Source organism: Triturus cristatus, chromosome 3_2 (assembly GCF_964204655.1).
Source record: "Triturus cristatus chromosome 3_2, aTriCri1.1, whole genome shotgun sequence".
Lineage (NCBI taxonomy): Eukaryota > Metazoa > Chordata > Amphibia > Caudata > Salamandridae > Triturus > Triturus cristatus.
The window spans coordinates 74,767,537-74,785,424 of NC_140584.1; the positions used below are offsets into that span (position 1 = coordinate 74,767,537).

The 17,888-nt window shown below is 40.8% G+C and overlaps 1 protein-coding gene across 1 annotated transcript in view; it reads left to right on the forward strand.

Annotated features, from left to right (window-relative positions):
* Window positions 1-9,278: 9,278 nt before the first annotated feature.
* The window catches only part of LOC146856818 (uncharacterized), a 31,454-nt gene continuing 22,844 nt past the window's right edge, over window positions 9,279-17,888 (forward strand). The window contains exons 1-2 of the mRNA XM_085646996.1: window positions 9,279-9,388; window positions 13,775-16,693. Coding sequence (XP_085503122.1) covers window positions 13,818-16,693 — 2,876 coding nt within the window. The 5' untranslated portion in view covers window positions 9,279-9,388; window positions 13,775-13,817. The remainder of the gene's footprint in view (window positions 9,389-13,774; window positions 16,694-17,888) is intronic.

Sequence of the window (17,888 nt, forward strand, 5' to 3'; positions counted from 1 at the left end):
TTAATTTAAAAAGGAACACAATGAGGGGGTTCATTTTGCCATAGAAATTATGATTAATGCTGAAGAAAGAAAATGAGGGCACATTTTGAGTGACTTCTCAAATCCTCTTCTATTTCATTAAAAAAATTCTGACATGCAGACTGAAACATGCACTTTTAATACCAGGAGCAGACTTCCATGGTGAACAGTAGTTTTACTACAGTGATCTAATGAGCAACTAGAGTGCTAACATTCAGAATTTATGGCAAATGTGTGACATATCTGAATACCTTCATGATGGAATCAAAGTAAAAAACTGAAAGCATTTCCTACTGAGGAGACTGCAGTACATGAGGAAATTAGGAAACTTCATAACAAATAAATCTCCCAAGATGGCCACCGGAGACAAAAGAGCCCAAATGTAGCCCAAAATCACCCAGATGTAGTCCAAATATAGCCCAATGACAGAAGTGGGCAAAACACTTATTATTTTGTGTTTTTGCAGTGTTATATAGTGCAGAATTGTCAGGTATTGGAGTGCTTTACATGAGCATTGGTTACATCACATAACAACAAATTCATTTTGGTTGTAGACATGGGGACACTAAGTGATTTGACCAGAATCACAGAATGTCGAGCTGAAGCAGAAACGCCAACCTGGTTCCCCAGTTGCAAAGTCTGCAGTTCTGGAGGTAACACCACATCCTCTCCCCTAAGTGCAACATTTAATCAAGTGGTCAACTGGATAAAAAAACATAAAGGTAACAAATAATTTAAAAGTGCTTTCTCGCTATTTGAAAACTCAGAAAATATGTCCTATTTTAGTCTTTTAGAGCACGAACCATAATTGTGATGACAATAAGACCCTCTCATATATGTAATTTCTAAAGGAAATGCTCTAGGTATTACAGTTTTGATTACATCAAGATGACGTCAGGCGTTTCACACTTTTGTAATAAATATAGAATGTTAGCAATCTAGTTGTTCATTAGGATACTGTTGAGAGGCAGAGGCCAGGGGCACGGACTCTGAAAATTGAAGGCAGGTAGGAGGGTGCAAAGGCAACAATTTAACCACACTGAGCAGGCAGGAAGGGCCGTGGCAGCACAACAGACTATGGAGGGCAGTGGAAAGGGGGGCAGGGGCAACAAACCAACAATACAGGACTTGCAAGAGAGGCTGTGGCAATGTATTAGACCATTGTGGGCAGAAGGAAGAGGCAATGGTAGTACAACCATACATGCCAACAGACCCGATTCAGCCAGGAAACGTTCAATGTTTTTAAGCACAAATGGGCTTTATTTTATCTGTCTCCTGTCTACAATCTCCTCTGTTTCAATGTGACTCAAAGGGGAAAATCAATACCCCAGTTTTTTTTCAAAATCTCCCTCTTACCAAGTTCAAAATGTTCGCAAGTATGGTACATTGGATCATGGAAGGAAATGGGGTAGGGACATGGACTTGGATAACAGAGGACAGGAGGGACATGGAGAGGTGCACCAAACTGACCCTGCAGGGCAGGCGTCAGGGTTTGCAGCAGCACAATACACCGCACAGGGCATGCGGGACGGGAGTGCAGCACAACAATCCATAGAAAGCAAGAGGGAGGGGACAGGACCATGCACATGGACAACAGAGAACAGAGGGGCAAGAGGCAGGGCCATAATGGACAGACAGGAGAGAAAGCTGCAGCATAACAGACCATAAAGGGCAGGAGGGATGGATCAGGGGCATTACAATGGAACAGACAAGCCGGGAGGGAGGGAGTAGGGGTCTGCACATGTAAACAGAGGGCTGGGGGCAAGGGGCCAAGGGGGCAGGGCAGGAGCAGCAAGATAGCCATGGAGGTCAGGCAGGATGGGCACTAGAAGCAAGACACACCATGAAGAGCAACAGTGAGACTGTGATGGCATACACACAGACCATGGAGGGAAGGTGGGAGGGGTTCAGGGGCAGCTAACTGACCACACAGGGAAGGTGGGAGGGGCCATGGCAGCACAGAAGACCATGCATGGCAAGTGGGAGGGTTAGTGGTAGCACAATGGCTATGATGGGCAAGAAGGAGGGTGCAGGGGCATGCACAAAGGACGATGGAGGATAGAAGGGAGGGTCAGGACCTGTTCACAGACAAGAAAGTTCAGGGGAAGGGGACTCACAACAGACCGCACGGGGCAGGCAGGAGGAGCAGTTGCAGCACAACAGACCAGGGAGGGCAGAAGGGTGTGGCAGTACAATGGACCATGTAGGACAGGAGGAAGAGGATAGGGGCATGGCATGTGGACAGGCAGGGTGGAGGTGGCAGGGACAGGTTACAGTCATCTGACAATGCTAGGCAGGTGGGAGGGGAGTGGCAGCTCAACAGAACACTCAGAGTAGATAGGAGTGGCAGGTCCATGGAACATGGTGGGCAAAAAGGATGGAGCAGGGGCATACACAAAGACATCGGAGGGCAGGGGGAAGGAGAATAGGGGCAGCAAGCTAAGCATAGAGTTTAAGCAGGAGGTCAATGATGGGCATAGAATTGGGCAATGGAGGGTAGGAGGAGTGGACTGGTACATCATACTAAATTGAGGGCAGTGGAAGCACATCAGACCATGCATGGCAGGAGGGAGGAGGCTAGTCCATGGATTCACACAACAGAGGATAGGGAGGAGGGGGAGGGGGCAGCAAGCTAACTGTTCAGAGAAGGCGGGTATTAGGAACTTTATTGTTTTTAAAACGTGTGTCTGTGCGAACTACTTAAAATATGAACAAGTATGAAGCATAATCTCACTTTTATTCAGGAAGAAGAGGACGTTTGTGACTGTGACTCCGGGCTCACTTGGCAGAAACACCCCCTGACCCTCCACCCCCTATCGCAAAATGTAATGCCCGTGAAAAGGGTAGGTGAACACAGTGTTATATAGAACATAGTCCTCAGAGCACGATTGAAAATGAAAACTAGATATAGTGTATGGTATAAACTATGCACCAAAAAGTGTGATATAAGATGAACCGGGCGTGAAATATAATATGCAATACATTGTGCGCAATGACAGATTCATTGGAGAGTGCGAGATAGCACAGGCACTAGCACGTGCTATGCGATATGCGCCTTGGAGTGTAATATGCACAGGGCAACATAGCACTGTGCGTTATAACATAGGCATCGAGGAAGGCACGTTAGATGGGGCAATATAACCCGTGCGAAGACAAGTGTGGCATGACATATTCACGGGGTGGTGTTACAGTGCACATGGGCTAGAGAGTGTCATAGCATATGCACTAGCTAGTGGAATACAACACAGAGGTGTGTGGCACTCAGCAGGCAATGGTGGGCGTAACACAGCATTGGGCTCTGCCAGGAGCGCGCTGTGACTCTCAAGTGATGTTCGTCCCCTTTCCAGAGAGTAAAATAAAAAGTATTACACATCCGGCAGTGGATGTGTGTTTTATTAACCGTGAGGGGGGTTTCTTGCATAGTTTTGGTCGAATTTTTGTCGAATCCCCTTTGAATGGCTTGGTGTGCATGTGTATTAAATGTGCCCGTCAATAGCTACCCATGTTTGTATAAATAAACGACAAGGGTGTCTACCGGGATTAGGCACGGTAGGGCATCAGACATGTCAGAGCTTCACTAGTGGTGTAAATACATTCCACGTGGATTCATTGTATGCATAGTCGCCTTTTAATGAATATCACGCAAATCGTCATGGTGATAGGTACGTACGGTTTGTCCAGCATGTCCTAGGTGTGTCTATAAATATATATTTTTTAAACATAATAAAAACAGTGGCCGGCCCTGGGGATTGGGGTCAAAAAAATATAATTAGGAGACAGGCCCTGGGGGATGGGGTCATCAGGGCCAATAAATTAGAATAAGAAGGGGAACCACACAGCCCCCCTTCTTAAAAAATTAAAATAAATAAAAGACTGGCATCGTGCCGGAGGCCATGCCCTCTCCTTGCAGCATTCTGCAAACGCGCCCCCTGGCGAGTTGTAAGTTGGGGAATTAATTCCTCTTCAATACTGAGGGTCCCTGAGGGCCAACTAGCCCAACAGGCATCTCCAGTATGCACCAGGGAGCTGCGCTGCAGACAGGTGTTCTGAGGCCAAGCCCCTTTTTACACCTCTCTGCAACGCAGCTCTGTGGCGCTTACTGGAGGTACCTAGTGGTCTAGTTTGACCTTAGGGACCCTTAGGATTTAAGGGGACTTAATCTCTCAACTTAGAACAGCCACAGGGCGCGTTTACACAGTGGTGAAGGGAGGGGACGGGGCCTGAGGTGACGTGTGCAAACACGCACTATGGCACGTTTTAAATTGGGGATATAATTTCCCTTCAATACTGAGGGCCCCTGGGGGCTAACTAGCCCACCAAGTGCTTCCAGTGAGCGCCACTGAGCTGCATTGCAGAGAGGTGGTCCACACCGTGCCACTTTTTACACCTCTCTGCAACGCAGCTCTGTGGCACTTACTGAAGGTACCTAGTGGGCTAGTTGGACCCTAGGGACCCTCAGGATTCAAATGAGCTTAATCTCCCAACTAAAAACGGACACAGGGCGTGTTTACACAGTGGTGAAGGGAGGGGACGGGGCCTGCGTTAACGTGTGCAAAAACGCCCTGTGGCCTGTTTTAAGAGGTAGTTTTAATCCCCCTGCCCTATTCTATACTAGGGGCTTACAGAGGAGGTCATGCTAATCACAGGGGGACCCCAACGCATAATGTTCCCTAGTGTATGTAGGTGTTTTCACTGTATTCGAAGTGTCTTTTAACATAGCACTGGCTCTAGGACTGGTAAGTCAGACTCAGTTACCACCAGTATCCGTCTGAAAAAGTTGAGGGTACAGGATGATTTTGCAACAAGGCTTCTTTCTGCTCTTCTTTTTGTTCTTTCTGCACGTTATCCTTCTTCTTGCACTTTTCTTCGTCTTTGAGGACTTCTGTTGCTTCTTTCTGCACTTCTTGTTTTCCTTTCTGTGCATTTTTTCTTCTTTCTTCACATGTCCTATTTCTGTAGGCATAGTTAGAAATTAGCATTTAAAAAACCTTTGAAATTCACGGAAAAAACCATAGGTTTCAGGCACGTTATAGTTAGGAATTAGCATTTAAAAAACCTCAGAAATTCACTGAAAAAAAATAGGTTTCAGGGGTGTTATAGTTAGCTGGACTTTTCACTTGTACAAAACCATTGAAATTCCCCCGTTATAGTTAGTTCAGCTAACTATAACTCGCGCGCCTGCAATGCACTGCTGATGACGTCACATATTACATCACTCATGACATGGTCAGTGACATCACTCATGACATCACTGATGACATCTCAAATGACATCACTGATGACATCACTGATGACATCATCCTTGTGATAGAGTGGCAGACCTCCTCTCACCCTAATATAACCTTTGATACACACATTCAAAAATAGAGACTGAAATTTTCAAAACAATAGACATACCAATACCAGTTACAACAACCTCTTCAGTAATTCTAAGATCCACATACACATCCACTCAGTCACCAACAATCCTATACAGTCACTCATACATGTACTCACTCATCATATGTACTCATACACCTTTACATCCTGTTACACAATGCCACTCATCCATAGAGTTACTCACACACATAGTCACTCATGCTGATAAAGAATCAAACATACATTTACTTGCATATACAGTTATACACACACCACCACACTTACTTCTACGGAAACTTACACTTACTTAGTCTTTTAAACAATCACTTATAGAAACACATACTTATTCATACAGGAACTCTTTCAATCTCTCACTCTCACGTATACTCACTTATATACACCAATAGTCACATATACTAGTTTAAAACATATGTAGTTACTCATAAAGACACTACTGAGACAGTCATTCACTCACTAACACACCCATACACACACTCATCCACCCATACAGTCCTGCACACATGCTGTCTTCAACACATACAAAGAGTGAGTCACTCATTCATGCACCTATGCACTACGTAATACCCCCCACCGAACCATGCAGACACTCAGACTGATACTCAAAAAACCAACTAATAACCTATATAGACACCCATGTAGCTACTCACTAACCCATGCAGCCACTTATACACAAAGGGCCTTATGTAGGTAAATTACATTTACCACTTCATAAATACCGAATGTTACCGATTCGGTATTTATGAATCGGTAAATGTAATGTAGGGAAAAAAATACCGATTCGGTAAGTGTCGGTATTTTAGAATCGGTATTTACCATTACCGAATCGGTAAATACCGAATCGGTAATGGGGGGAGCTCAATCAAGGGTGGCAGGGTGTCACATTGACACCCTGTTGCACCCCTGATTTCTGCATGTGTGCACATGTGGCACACATACATGCCCTGAGGGCATGTGTGTCTGCCACATTGCACACATCTAAGGGCCAAAAAAAGCATTTCCTGAGTCATTTGTCATTTACCACCAACTTACAGTTGGTGGTAAATAACGAATCCCCACACCCACCACACACTCCCCCTACATCTCATTTCTGTATTCGGTATTTACCGAATCGGTAAAATTACCGAATCGGTAATTTTACCGATTCAGTAAATTACCGAATACAGAAATGAGCCCCCTACATGTCAAAAGCCTAAATACCGGTCGGTAACAGTATAATTACGGAAAATCGGCCATTACCGACCGGTATTAGGCTACGTACATATGGCCCAAAGTGAGAGACTGCTACAGATATTTACATATTTAAACATTACTCACTAAGTCATGTATTCACAATGATACACTTAATCAGTCAGTTACACAATCAATTTTTCAAAAACAAATCATCCATTTATACACTTATATACCCATTTATTCTTCCATCGACCTTGAGATATACATATATAAAACATATTTAATTTTCAGAAAAACACACATTCACTGGATGATGTCATCAGTGATGTCATCAGTGATGTCATTTGAGATGTCATCAGTGATGTCATGAGTGATGTCACTGACCATGTCATGAGTGATGTAATATGTGACGTCATCAGCAGTGCATTGCGGGTTCGCGAGTTATAGTTAGCTGAACTAACTATAACGGGGGAATTTCAATGGTTTTGTACAAGTGAAAAGTCCAGCTAACTATAACACCCCTGAAACCTATGTTTTTTTCAGTGAATATATATATATATATATATATATATATATTACCTACTGGCGGTCGCCAGTAGGTAGTTATAGTTAGGACCACGTTTCCATAGGAAAACCTCAACATTCTATTTTGAATAACTTTGGCGCCGGTCGATGAATCCTCGCGAATTTCTCAAAATAGGTGGGGCGCTACGCTCCGCTCCTACCCTGAAAGTCTCGGGGGGATCCGTCAAGCGGGGGCAGAGATAAAAGGGGGGTCCCAAAACGCGTTTTTCCCATGCATTTTTCCATAGGACCTTTAGAACGAGCTACAGCCCGAACGGCTGAACAGAATTACTCAAAATTTGGCAGAGAGGTAGTCCCTAGGTCAAGGAAGTGCCTTTTGTAGGTTTGGTGTAAATCTGTTCAGTAGATTCTGAGAAAATAGCCTTTAAATCAATATATATATCTGAGCCAGCTTACGGTACGCTTACCGTACGCTTACGGTAAGCGTACGGTGGCGTGCGCGAGCGCGATTCTGATTGGCTCTTAGATCTTAGTAAACATTCGAATCAGCCGAAACCAGGAAGCGGCGGCCGCCATTTTCTGTTTCACTCTGAAAAAAAAAAGAGTGAAAAGAAGAAAAGGGGGCAATGAGGAGAGTTACAGACCCCCTAACATTTGTAAGGGGGTCAAAGAAGGACAGAAAAGTACAAAAAAAACATTAATTGATTTTTTAAAAAAACACGGGGTACGCTTACGGTAAGCGTACGGTGGCGTGCGCGAGCGCGATTCTGATTGGCTCTTAGATCTTAGTAAACATTCGAATCGGCCGAAACCAGGAAGCGGCGGCCGCCATTTTCTGTTTCACTCTGAAAAAAAAAAGAGTGAAAAGAAGAAAAGGGGGCAATGAGGAGAGTTACAGACCCCCTAACATTTGTAAGGGGGTCAAAGAAGGACAGAAAAGTACAAAAAAAACATTAATTGATTTTAAAAAAAATCACGGGGTACGCTTACGGTAAGCGTACGGTAAAAAAAAAAATAATAAATAAATGAAAATCAGATTTAAGAGTTTAGAAATTAGGGAGCTCTAAAAAGAGCTGTTGTGTTTATGGAGTCATTTTTTTAATGGTACCTACAAGTAAGTACCGATGCAGAGTCTAAGGTTCAAGAGGAAGACTCTGTTCCCTTCATCATTGAAGTGCACACCATCTCCTCTATAAATGTCTTGCATGTTGTAACGCAAGTTGTTGTGGTAAATGGCACCCATACCATAGTCACGGAGGAAAGCAGAAACAGATTTGTTGACGTGCTTTCTTGCTTTGTCAATCTGTGGACAGAAATGATTGGACCAGTTCCATTTTTGCCTTTGGCATATGTTGGAAAACACAAAGGCAGTTTTAGGGAAAAGTGTAAACAGTTGTGCAAAGGTGTCCTTCATAAGCATTTCCAGACCTACCCCAGTCAAAGTGCCTAGGTCATTGCCACCACAGTGCACTATTATGAGGTCAGGGTGTTGGATTTGAATGAAGGATTTCACCAATGGCATCAATTGGTGCCACTTTAACCCTCTCTGACCAATCCATTTAATGTCTACATTTGGCAAAGCAAGGTCTCTCACCATATCTGTTTTCTCTGCAAACTTTTCACTCCAGAAGACATAGCTGTGCCCTACAATCCACACTGTGAACATCTTCAAAGGAGAACTGGATGCACTCAGGAGGTGTCTTTCAGTAGAATGGCAATATGAAAAGAAAGACAGTTTGGAAATGGAGGCATACATATTTTTTTAAAACAAAAAGAACTGATTGGCTGTTTCATACCATTCCAGAATAAAAACTAGGCTGTATGTGAAAATTAATAGAAACATGTTTTTAATTGGTACAAAAAAATGTGTAACCAAAGAACAGTACTTTGGATTTGCTGTTAGGTTTGAAAAGTCAAGCACTCTTGCTCTGTGGAATTGAAACATTGTGTGTCGAACTTCTGACCTAACTGCACACAGCAGTGTTCCATGAGCTGTTGCTATGGTAGCAGGCAGAAGTCAAGTTGGGGGAAGGGTACTAGGCAGAAGTCAAGTTGGGGGAAGGGTACTGTTGGAAAAGGGTTGGTTTTCAACCAATAGAAATGTGTGATTACATGTGAAAAAAAAGGGGGAAGCACTGAGATTTGAAACTTACATGTATATGTGTGGAAAAATAGAGGGAAAGTTTGCCATTATCTGGTTCTGCTGAGAGGAGAGAGGTGAACACAACAGAGATCCTGGCTCTGATAATCTGCTGTTTGAGTGCCACATTTCTTTCACAACTAACTAATTTAAAAGGTGAGTTTACAGTTTGAGAGGGGATGTATGTGGTAACTTAAGAAATGAATAATAGAAATGGGAATTGTTTTTGTTGTAGTTACATAATGTGTCAGTCTGTAAAAGTGATTTCAAATTGAAAAAAGAGATATACACTTGCCCCCGAAAAAAAAAGAGCAGTAAGTGTGCTTTCAAATTGGCAAAGAAATTTCGTTTTGGCACTAATGTGAAAACATGACTCTGTGTGCATAGAAGAATTATAGGCAGAAATGTATTGCGTCTTGCTCTGGTGATTTCACAGTTGCAGTAGATGGAAAAGAGGAGCGAATTTTTGGGGGAAGAAGCAGAGGTTTAGCACACACCCATGTGCTTGCCATGTATAGTCATGCACAGTAATTAGAAGCGAGTGGGGTTTTCAGGTTTAAGTCTGTAATGCAAATACATTCAGCATCACTAAGGCTGGTTGCCCCTGCTGGAGTGTAGGCAGTCACAGAGAATACACACGGTGGTGGTCTGAAAAAAAAACAGCTTGGACATGTGCATTTAAATAAATTTTAAAAAAAAGGTTTCAGAATGTGTCAGTCTGTAAAAGTGATTTCAAAGTGTAAAAAGAGATTTTCACTTGGCCCGAAAAAAAAAGAGCAGTAAGTGTGCTTTCAAATTGGCAAAGAAATTTCGTTTTGGCACTAATGTGAAAACATGACTCTGTGTGCATAGAAGAATTATAGGCAGAAATGTATTGCGTCTTGCTCTGGTGATTTCACAGTTGCAGTAGATGGAAAAGAGGAGCGAATTTTTGGGGGAAGAAGCAGAGGTTTAGCACACACCCATGTGCTTGCCATGTATAGTCATGCACAGTAATTAGAAGCGAGTGGGGTTTTCAGGTTTAAGTCTGTAATGCAAATACATTCAGCATCACTAAGGCTGGTTGCCCCTGCTGGAGTGTAGGCAGTCACAGAGAATACACACGGTGGTGGTCTGAAAAAAAAACAACTTGGACATGTGCATTTAAATAAATTTAAAAAAAAAGGTTTCAGAATGTGTCAGTCTGTAAAAGTGATTTCAAAGTATAAAAAGAGATTTTCACTTGGCCCGAAAAAAAAAGAGCAGTAAGTGTGCTTTCAAATTGGCAAAGAAATTTCGTTTTGGCACTAATGTGAAAACATGACTCTGTGTGCATAGAGGAATTATAGGCAGAAATGTATTGCGTCTTGCTCTGGTGATTTCACAGTTGCAGTAGATGGAAAAGAGGAGCGAATTTTTGGGGGAAGAAGCAGAGGTTTAGCACACACCCATGTGCTTGCCATGTATAGTCATGCACAGTAATTAGAAGCGAGTGGGGTTTTCAGGTTTAAGTCTGTAATGCAAATACATTCAGCATCACTAAGGCTGGTTGCCCCTGCTGGAGTGTAGGCAGTCACAGAGAATACACACGGTGGTGGTCTGAAAAAAAAACAGCTTGGACATGTGCATTTAAATAAATTTTAAAAAAAAGGTTTCAGAATGTGTCAGTCTGTAAAAGTGATTTCAAAGTGTAAAAAGAGATTATCACTTGGCCCGAAAAAAAAAGAGCAGTAAGTGTGCTTTCAAATTGGCAAAGAAATTTCGTTTTGGCACTAATGTGAAAACATGACTCTGTGTGCATAGAAGAATTATAGGCAGAAATGTATTGCGTCTTGCTCTGGTGATTTCACAGTTGCAGTAGATGGAAAAGAGGAGCGAATTTTTGGTGGAAGAAGCAGAGGTTTAGCACACACCCATGTGCTTGCCATGTATAGTCATGCACAGTAATTAGAAGCGAGTGGGGTTTTCAGGTTTAAGTCTGTAATGCAAATACATTCAGCATCACTAAGGCTGGTTGCCCCTGCTGGAGTGTAGGCAGTCACAGAGAATACACACGGTGGTGGTCTGAAAAAAAAACAGCTTGGACATGTGCATTTAAATAAATTTTAAAAAAAAGGTTTCAGAATGTGTCAGTCTGTAAAAGTGATTTCAAAGTGTAAAAAGAGATTTTCACTTGGCCCGAAAAAAAAAGAGCAGTAAGTGTGCTTTCAAATTGGCAAATAAATTTCGTTTTGGCACTAATGTGAAAACATGACTCTGTGTGCATAGAAGAATTATAGGCAGAAATGTATTGCGTCTTGCTCTGGTGATTTCACAGTTGCAGTAGATGGAAAAGAGGAGCGAATTTTTGGGGGAAGAAGCAGAGGTTTAGCACACACCCATGTGCTTGCCATGTATAGTCATGCACAGTAATTAGAAGCGAGTGGGGTTTTCAGGTTTAAGTCTGTAATGCAAATACATTCAGCATCACTAAGGCTGGTTGCCCCTGCTGGAGTGTAGGCAGTCACAGAGAATACACACGGTGGTGGTCTGAAAAAAAAACAACTTGGACATGTGCATTTAAATAAATTTAAAAAAAAAGGTTTCAGAATGTGTCAGTCTGTAAAAGTGATTTCAAAGTGTAAAAAGAGATTTTCACTTGGCCCGAAAAAAAAAGAGCAGTAAGTGTGCTTTCAAATTGGCAAAGAAATTTCGTTTTGGCACTAATGTGAAAACATGACTCTGTGTGCATAGAAGAATTATAGGCAGAAATGTATTGCGTCTTGCTCTGGTGATTTCACAGTTGCAGTAGATGGAAAAGAGGAGCGAATTTTTGGGGGAAGAAGCAGAGGTTTAGCACACACCCATGTGCTTGCCATGTATAGTCATGCACAGTAATTAGAAGCGAGTGGGGTTTTCAGGTTTAAGTCTGTAATGCAAATACATTCAGCATCACTAAGGCTGGTTGCCCCTGCTGGAGTGTAGGCAGTCACAGAGAATACACACGGTGGTGGTCTGAAAAAAAAACAGCTTGGACATGTGCATTTAAATAAATTTAAAAAAAAGGTTTCAGAATGTGTCAGTCTGTAAAAGTGATTTCAAAGTGTAAAAAGAGATTTTCACTTGGCCCGAAAAAAAAAGAGCAGTAAGTGTGCTTTCAAATTGGCAAAGAAATTTCGTTTTGGCACTAATGTGAAAACATGACTCTGTGTGCATAGAGGAATTATAGGCAGAAATGTATTGCGTCTTGCTCTGGTGATTTCACAGTTGCAGTAGATGGAAAAGAGGAGCGAATTTTTGGGGGAAGAAGCAGAGGTTTAGCACACACCCATGTGCTTGCCATGTATAGTCATGCACAGTAATTAGAAGCGAGTGGGGTTTTCAGGTTTAGGTCTGTAATGCAAATACATTCAGCATCACTAAGGCTGGTTGCCCCTGCTGGAGTGTAGGCAGTCACAGAGAATACACACGGTGGTGGTCTGAAAAAAAAACAGCTTGGACATGTGCATTTAAATAAATTTAAAAAAAAGGTTTCAGAATGTGTCAGTCTGTAAAAGTGATTTCAAAGTGTAAAAAGAGATTTTCACTTGGCCCGAAAAAAAAAGAGCAGTAAGTGTGCTTTCAAATTGGCAAAGAAATTTCGTTTTGGCACTAATGTGAAAACATGACTCTGTGTGCATAGAAGAATTATAGGCAGAAATGTATTGCGTCTTGCTCTGGTGATTTCACAGTTGCAGTAGATGGAAAAGAGGAGCGAATTTTTGGGGGAAGAAGCAGAGGTTTAGCACACACCCATGTGCTTGCCATGTATAGTCATGCACAGTAATTAGAAGCGAGTGGGGTTTTCAGGTTTAAGTCTGTAATGCAAATACATTCAGCATCACTAAGGCTGGTTGCCCCTGCTGGAGTGTAGGCAGTCACAGAGAATACACACGGTGGTGGTCTGAAAAAAAAACAGCTTGGACATGTGCATTTAAATAAATTTTAAAAAAAAGGTTTCAGAATGTGTCAGTCTGTAAAAGTGATTTCAAAGTGTAAAAAGAGATTTTCACTTGGCCCGAAAAAAAAAGAGCAGTAAGTGTGCTTTCAAATTGGCAAAGAAATTTCGTTTTGGCACTAATGTGAAAACATGACTCTGTGTGCATAGAAGAGTTATAGGCAGAAATGTATTGCGTCTTGCTCTGGTGATTTCACAGTTGCAGTAGATGGAAAAGAGGAGCGAATTTTTGGGGGAAGAAGCAGAGGTTTAGCACACACCCATGTGCTTGCCATGTATAGTCATGCACAGTAATTAGAAGCGAGTGGGGTTTTCAGGTTTAAGTCTGTAATGCAAATACATTCAGCATCACTAAGGCTGGTTGCCCCTGCTGGAGTGTAGGCAGTCACAGAGAATACACACGGTGGTGGTCTGAAAAAAAAACAGCTTGGTTTCATAATGTGACAGTTTGTTATACAGATTTTCACTTGCCCAAAAAAAAAGAGGAGTTTGTGTGCATTCAAATTGGCAAAGAAATTTCGTTTTGTGACTATTGTGAAAAGAAATGTAGTAATATATTTAAATACAATAAAGGATTTTTTTTTTAGTTTTTTTGCAGGTATTGCTGAAGAACAGTGAACAAAATTTAAGATGCCTACAAAATCTCGAGTTCAAAAAACGCTAAAAAAAAAACTATATTTGAAGACAACTGGAGGACCAAAGTTAGTAGAAGATGCTGATGTAGGGAAAAAGAAAAAATCTTCTGGTAAGCAAAAAAAACAATTTATAAACAAATTATTCAAAACAAAGAAAAATGTACAAAATGTCTGTTGTCGGAAAAATGTAAAAAAACCTACAGAACAGCAAAAAATTGAGGATTTAGTTAATGCAAATATACCTTCTGCAATTGAAAAGTTTAACATAAACAGAAAAACAGCATTTAAAGAGATACGTAGAAAAATGTTTCAGAGAAGAGTTATGTCCAATTTGATAAAGGATATAAAGAAATATAAGCAAAAGGCTAAATATTACAAGAGAAAAAAAGAAATTGAAGCCATTGCAGCAAAAGCATTAGAATTAAAAAGGAAACTATTCATTTTAATTTTGAATAGGATGCGTACATTAGATAAAATGGTTAATGTACTGAAATCACAAAGCAAAAGCAAAAGAGTAGTGAACAGAACAAACTTTTGTAAAGTGTTTTTAGGAAAGTGGATGCATAGCTCAAGTAGTGAACCTTTTTTTAATGAAGAGAGCTATTTTCAAAGTAATAGTTTGCTGCATGCAGTTGACACCAGAGGTCGTTCATACGAAGTAAAAAATGGTTGCATAATGGAGAAGGAGATAATGGTTCCAAGAGATGAGGTACAAGTGATGGCAGATGAGGCAATGGGGAGACGTCCTAAAGCCCCAGTGTACACTTGGAATTGTAGTAGTATTTGCACTGTGCGTCAGGAATCTATTGACAGATTTCGAGAGTTTCTAAGAGAATATAGTAAAAAAAGTGTAAAACAAAAGATTAAGGTGCTTCAAAGTCTGGATCCATGCAGAGTGAGAGAGAATACTGGTTTGCAGGGTCATTCTCTTGCTTGTCTATCTAGAAAAGTGTGCAATAGTGTTTTCCATCATTTTAGGATGCTGGCTGTTCATCATACTGAAATGAGAAAGTTTGTGAGACGGTTGTATTTTGCCAAAAGTCCAGCAATAAAGTTAAATGAATTGAATAGGGCTCTGTTCCGAGGAACGGTATCAGATGTAGAGAAGGTTGTTGATGAAATTCAGTTTTGTTACTTTGGTCCTGAACAAAACAGTGCAGAGAAGGACACAGTAAATGAGGCAGAAGTGGAAGAGAATGTAGAACCTTGTGTAAGTAAGACATTTAATGATCACATAACAAAATTTGCAATAGTCTCTAATGAAAGACCAAATGTTACTTGTATTTGTTGCCGCAGAACTCATTATAGAAAACAAACTAGGAATGTTGATCTCTACAGAAAGAGTGAAAATGAAGATAATTATAAGTGGATGGATTTTGCAACATATATATTTCTTGAAAATTGTTTTGAATTGGGTGAAGATCAGCGTATTTGTAAATACTGCTACAACAAGTTAGAGGAAAATAGAATGCCGACCAGAGCTGTACATAATAATTTAGAATTGGATGCTATTCCTGCTGAACTTTCTGAATTAAATACATATGAGTCTATACTCATTCAATGTGTTCATCCGTTCCAGACCATAGTACGTATGGAGCCCAAAACTGGTAAATTACCTCCTTCAGATTTACTGAGAGGTTTAAAAGGTAGAGTGGTGTATTTGCCCTTGGATTTGAAAAAAAATATGGAAACTATTGATGCGGATACTTTGGAAACTGAACCATTAATTATTCTGGTTAATGGTGTACCTACAAAGAATAAGAAGATTTGGCAGGAGCTGGTAGATGTGCGGAAAGTACAAAGAGCAAATTTGTATTTGAAAAAAAATAACAAATGGTATGAATCAATTTATATAGTAGAAGAAGAAGAAGAAGAAGATTTACAAGGAGATACAGAAACACCAAGTGGACAAATTGAAAAAGTGGACAAGTCAAAGGAAGAAGAAATTTATGAACATTTTAGCATACATCCTCTCCATTCGAAAGAAGTTATGGGAGACAATATTGATCTCTTTCAGATGAAGAAAGCAAAAGGAAATCCCGTGAGTGTATGGGAGGAGAGCTTGGAAGCTCGATGTTTTCCCCAGCTGTTTCCTAAAGGAAAAGGAGGACGATACGATGAACGTCCAGAACAGATTCCAGCTTCAGAGTATCGGACTACAAGACTATATGCTGAAGATCCCAGATTTCGACAAAGTATCCCTTATTTGTTCCATCTTTTATTTGAAAGCGACTTGTCTGCACTGTCTTATGCAGTAAATCACATTTTAAAAAGTGGAGTACATTTACAAAATGTGTCTGCTAAGGATTTTATGGAGAAAGTGCAGCACCGAGATGATCATTTGGAAACACAACTGATCAATCTGATGGCTTGTCAGCGTGGGACAAATGAATATTGGTACCGACGCCATGGTGAACTAAAATGCATGTTACGCAATTTAGGAACACCAACATGGTTCCTTACCCTAAGCTGCGCCGAGTACGCTTGGGATGATTTACTGGATTTTCTACGAGAGGCCAATTCAAACATTGAAAACATCGAATACAAGACAGCAGGAGAACTGTGCTCATTGGATCCGGTTAATGTTTGCAGATATTTCAATCATAGATTTGAGGCTATGATGTCCTTCATCTGCAATAAAAAAAATCCACCCCTTGGAGAAGTAGTGGATTTCTTTTGGAGAAAAGAGTACCAGGCAAGAGGTGCTCCTCATATTCATATGCTGCTGTGGATCAAGGATGCCCCAAAGTTTGGAACAGATACTGATGAAGCAGTGTTATCTTACATTGAAGAATATGCAACATGTGCTATACCTAAAAGCACAGAAGAAAAAAAGTTAAAGGAGCAAGTTCTACGTTTCCAAAGTCATCGGTGTGGAAAATACTGTCGACGGAAATACAAGAGCAAAGAAAAATACTACACTAAATGTCGATTTGGATTTCCTAGACCTGTTCTTACAAATGGAAGAGTCAACAGTTTTATGTCAGCTGTGAGACATACTATCACAAGAAAATCACTTAAGAATACCTACAACCTTAAAAGAAAAGAAGAATCAAAAAATATAAATGACTACAACCCAGTCATTTTATCCATGTGGAACGCTAACATGGATATACAGTATGTTGCTGACAATTCCATTGCTGTTGCTCGATATGTAACGTCTTACATTACGAAATCAGAAAAAACAGAATTGAAGGAAATGTGGGAAGAGATTTCTCACGAGAAGACTGTCAGTAAGAAGCTGTACAGTTTCAGTTTGAAGATGTTATCGCATCGAGAAATTGGATCCTACGAATGTTCAGATAGATTATCTTCTGCAAGTCTCTACTCGAAGTCAAGAAGAATAATTTGGGCAAGTTTAGGCCTTGCAGCAATGAGAAATCGGGTACTGAAATCTGTTGGAGAAATTGAATATTTGGCACAGTTCGAACCTGAAAGTACAGATATATTGAAAACAAACATGTTGGACACATATTATCCCAAGAGAAGTCATCATCTGGAGAACATGTGTCTCTATGAAGTGCTGCAGAACTACATTTATTCACGGAAAGCTGCAGAAGACATCAATAATGGAAAATATAAAGTCGTTGGTGAAGAAGGATGTTTGGTGAAGCAAACCAAAGGAAGTTTGATAAATCACCGGAAGCTGAGTTGCGACACTACCGACAAGAAAGAATTTTACTACTTGGCTCTTTTACAGTTGTTTAAACCATGGCGTTCAGAGGATGAACTACTGGGAGAATTCCAGAGCTATGAAGATTCTTTTAATGCTTGCAAAGACAGCATACAATGCAGTACATTCTCAACTTATCTGCAAATGTTAAATGAAGAAATTGAACAGGAAACTACAATTGCAGCAGAAATAGCTAGAGACAGTTCTCAGGACAGCCAAAGTTCAGGAACATACAGTCAAGATCCCCTAGGACAACCAATCGTTGAAAATGAAGCATCAATAGCCATGAATGAAGTGGAAACGGCTATGAATCAAGCTCAAGAAGAATTTATAGACTTAGAAAATTTGGAAAGACAACTGAATCAAGAGCAGCAACAAATTTATGAAGAGATC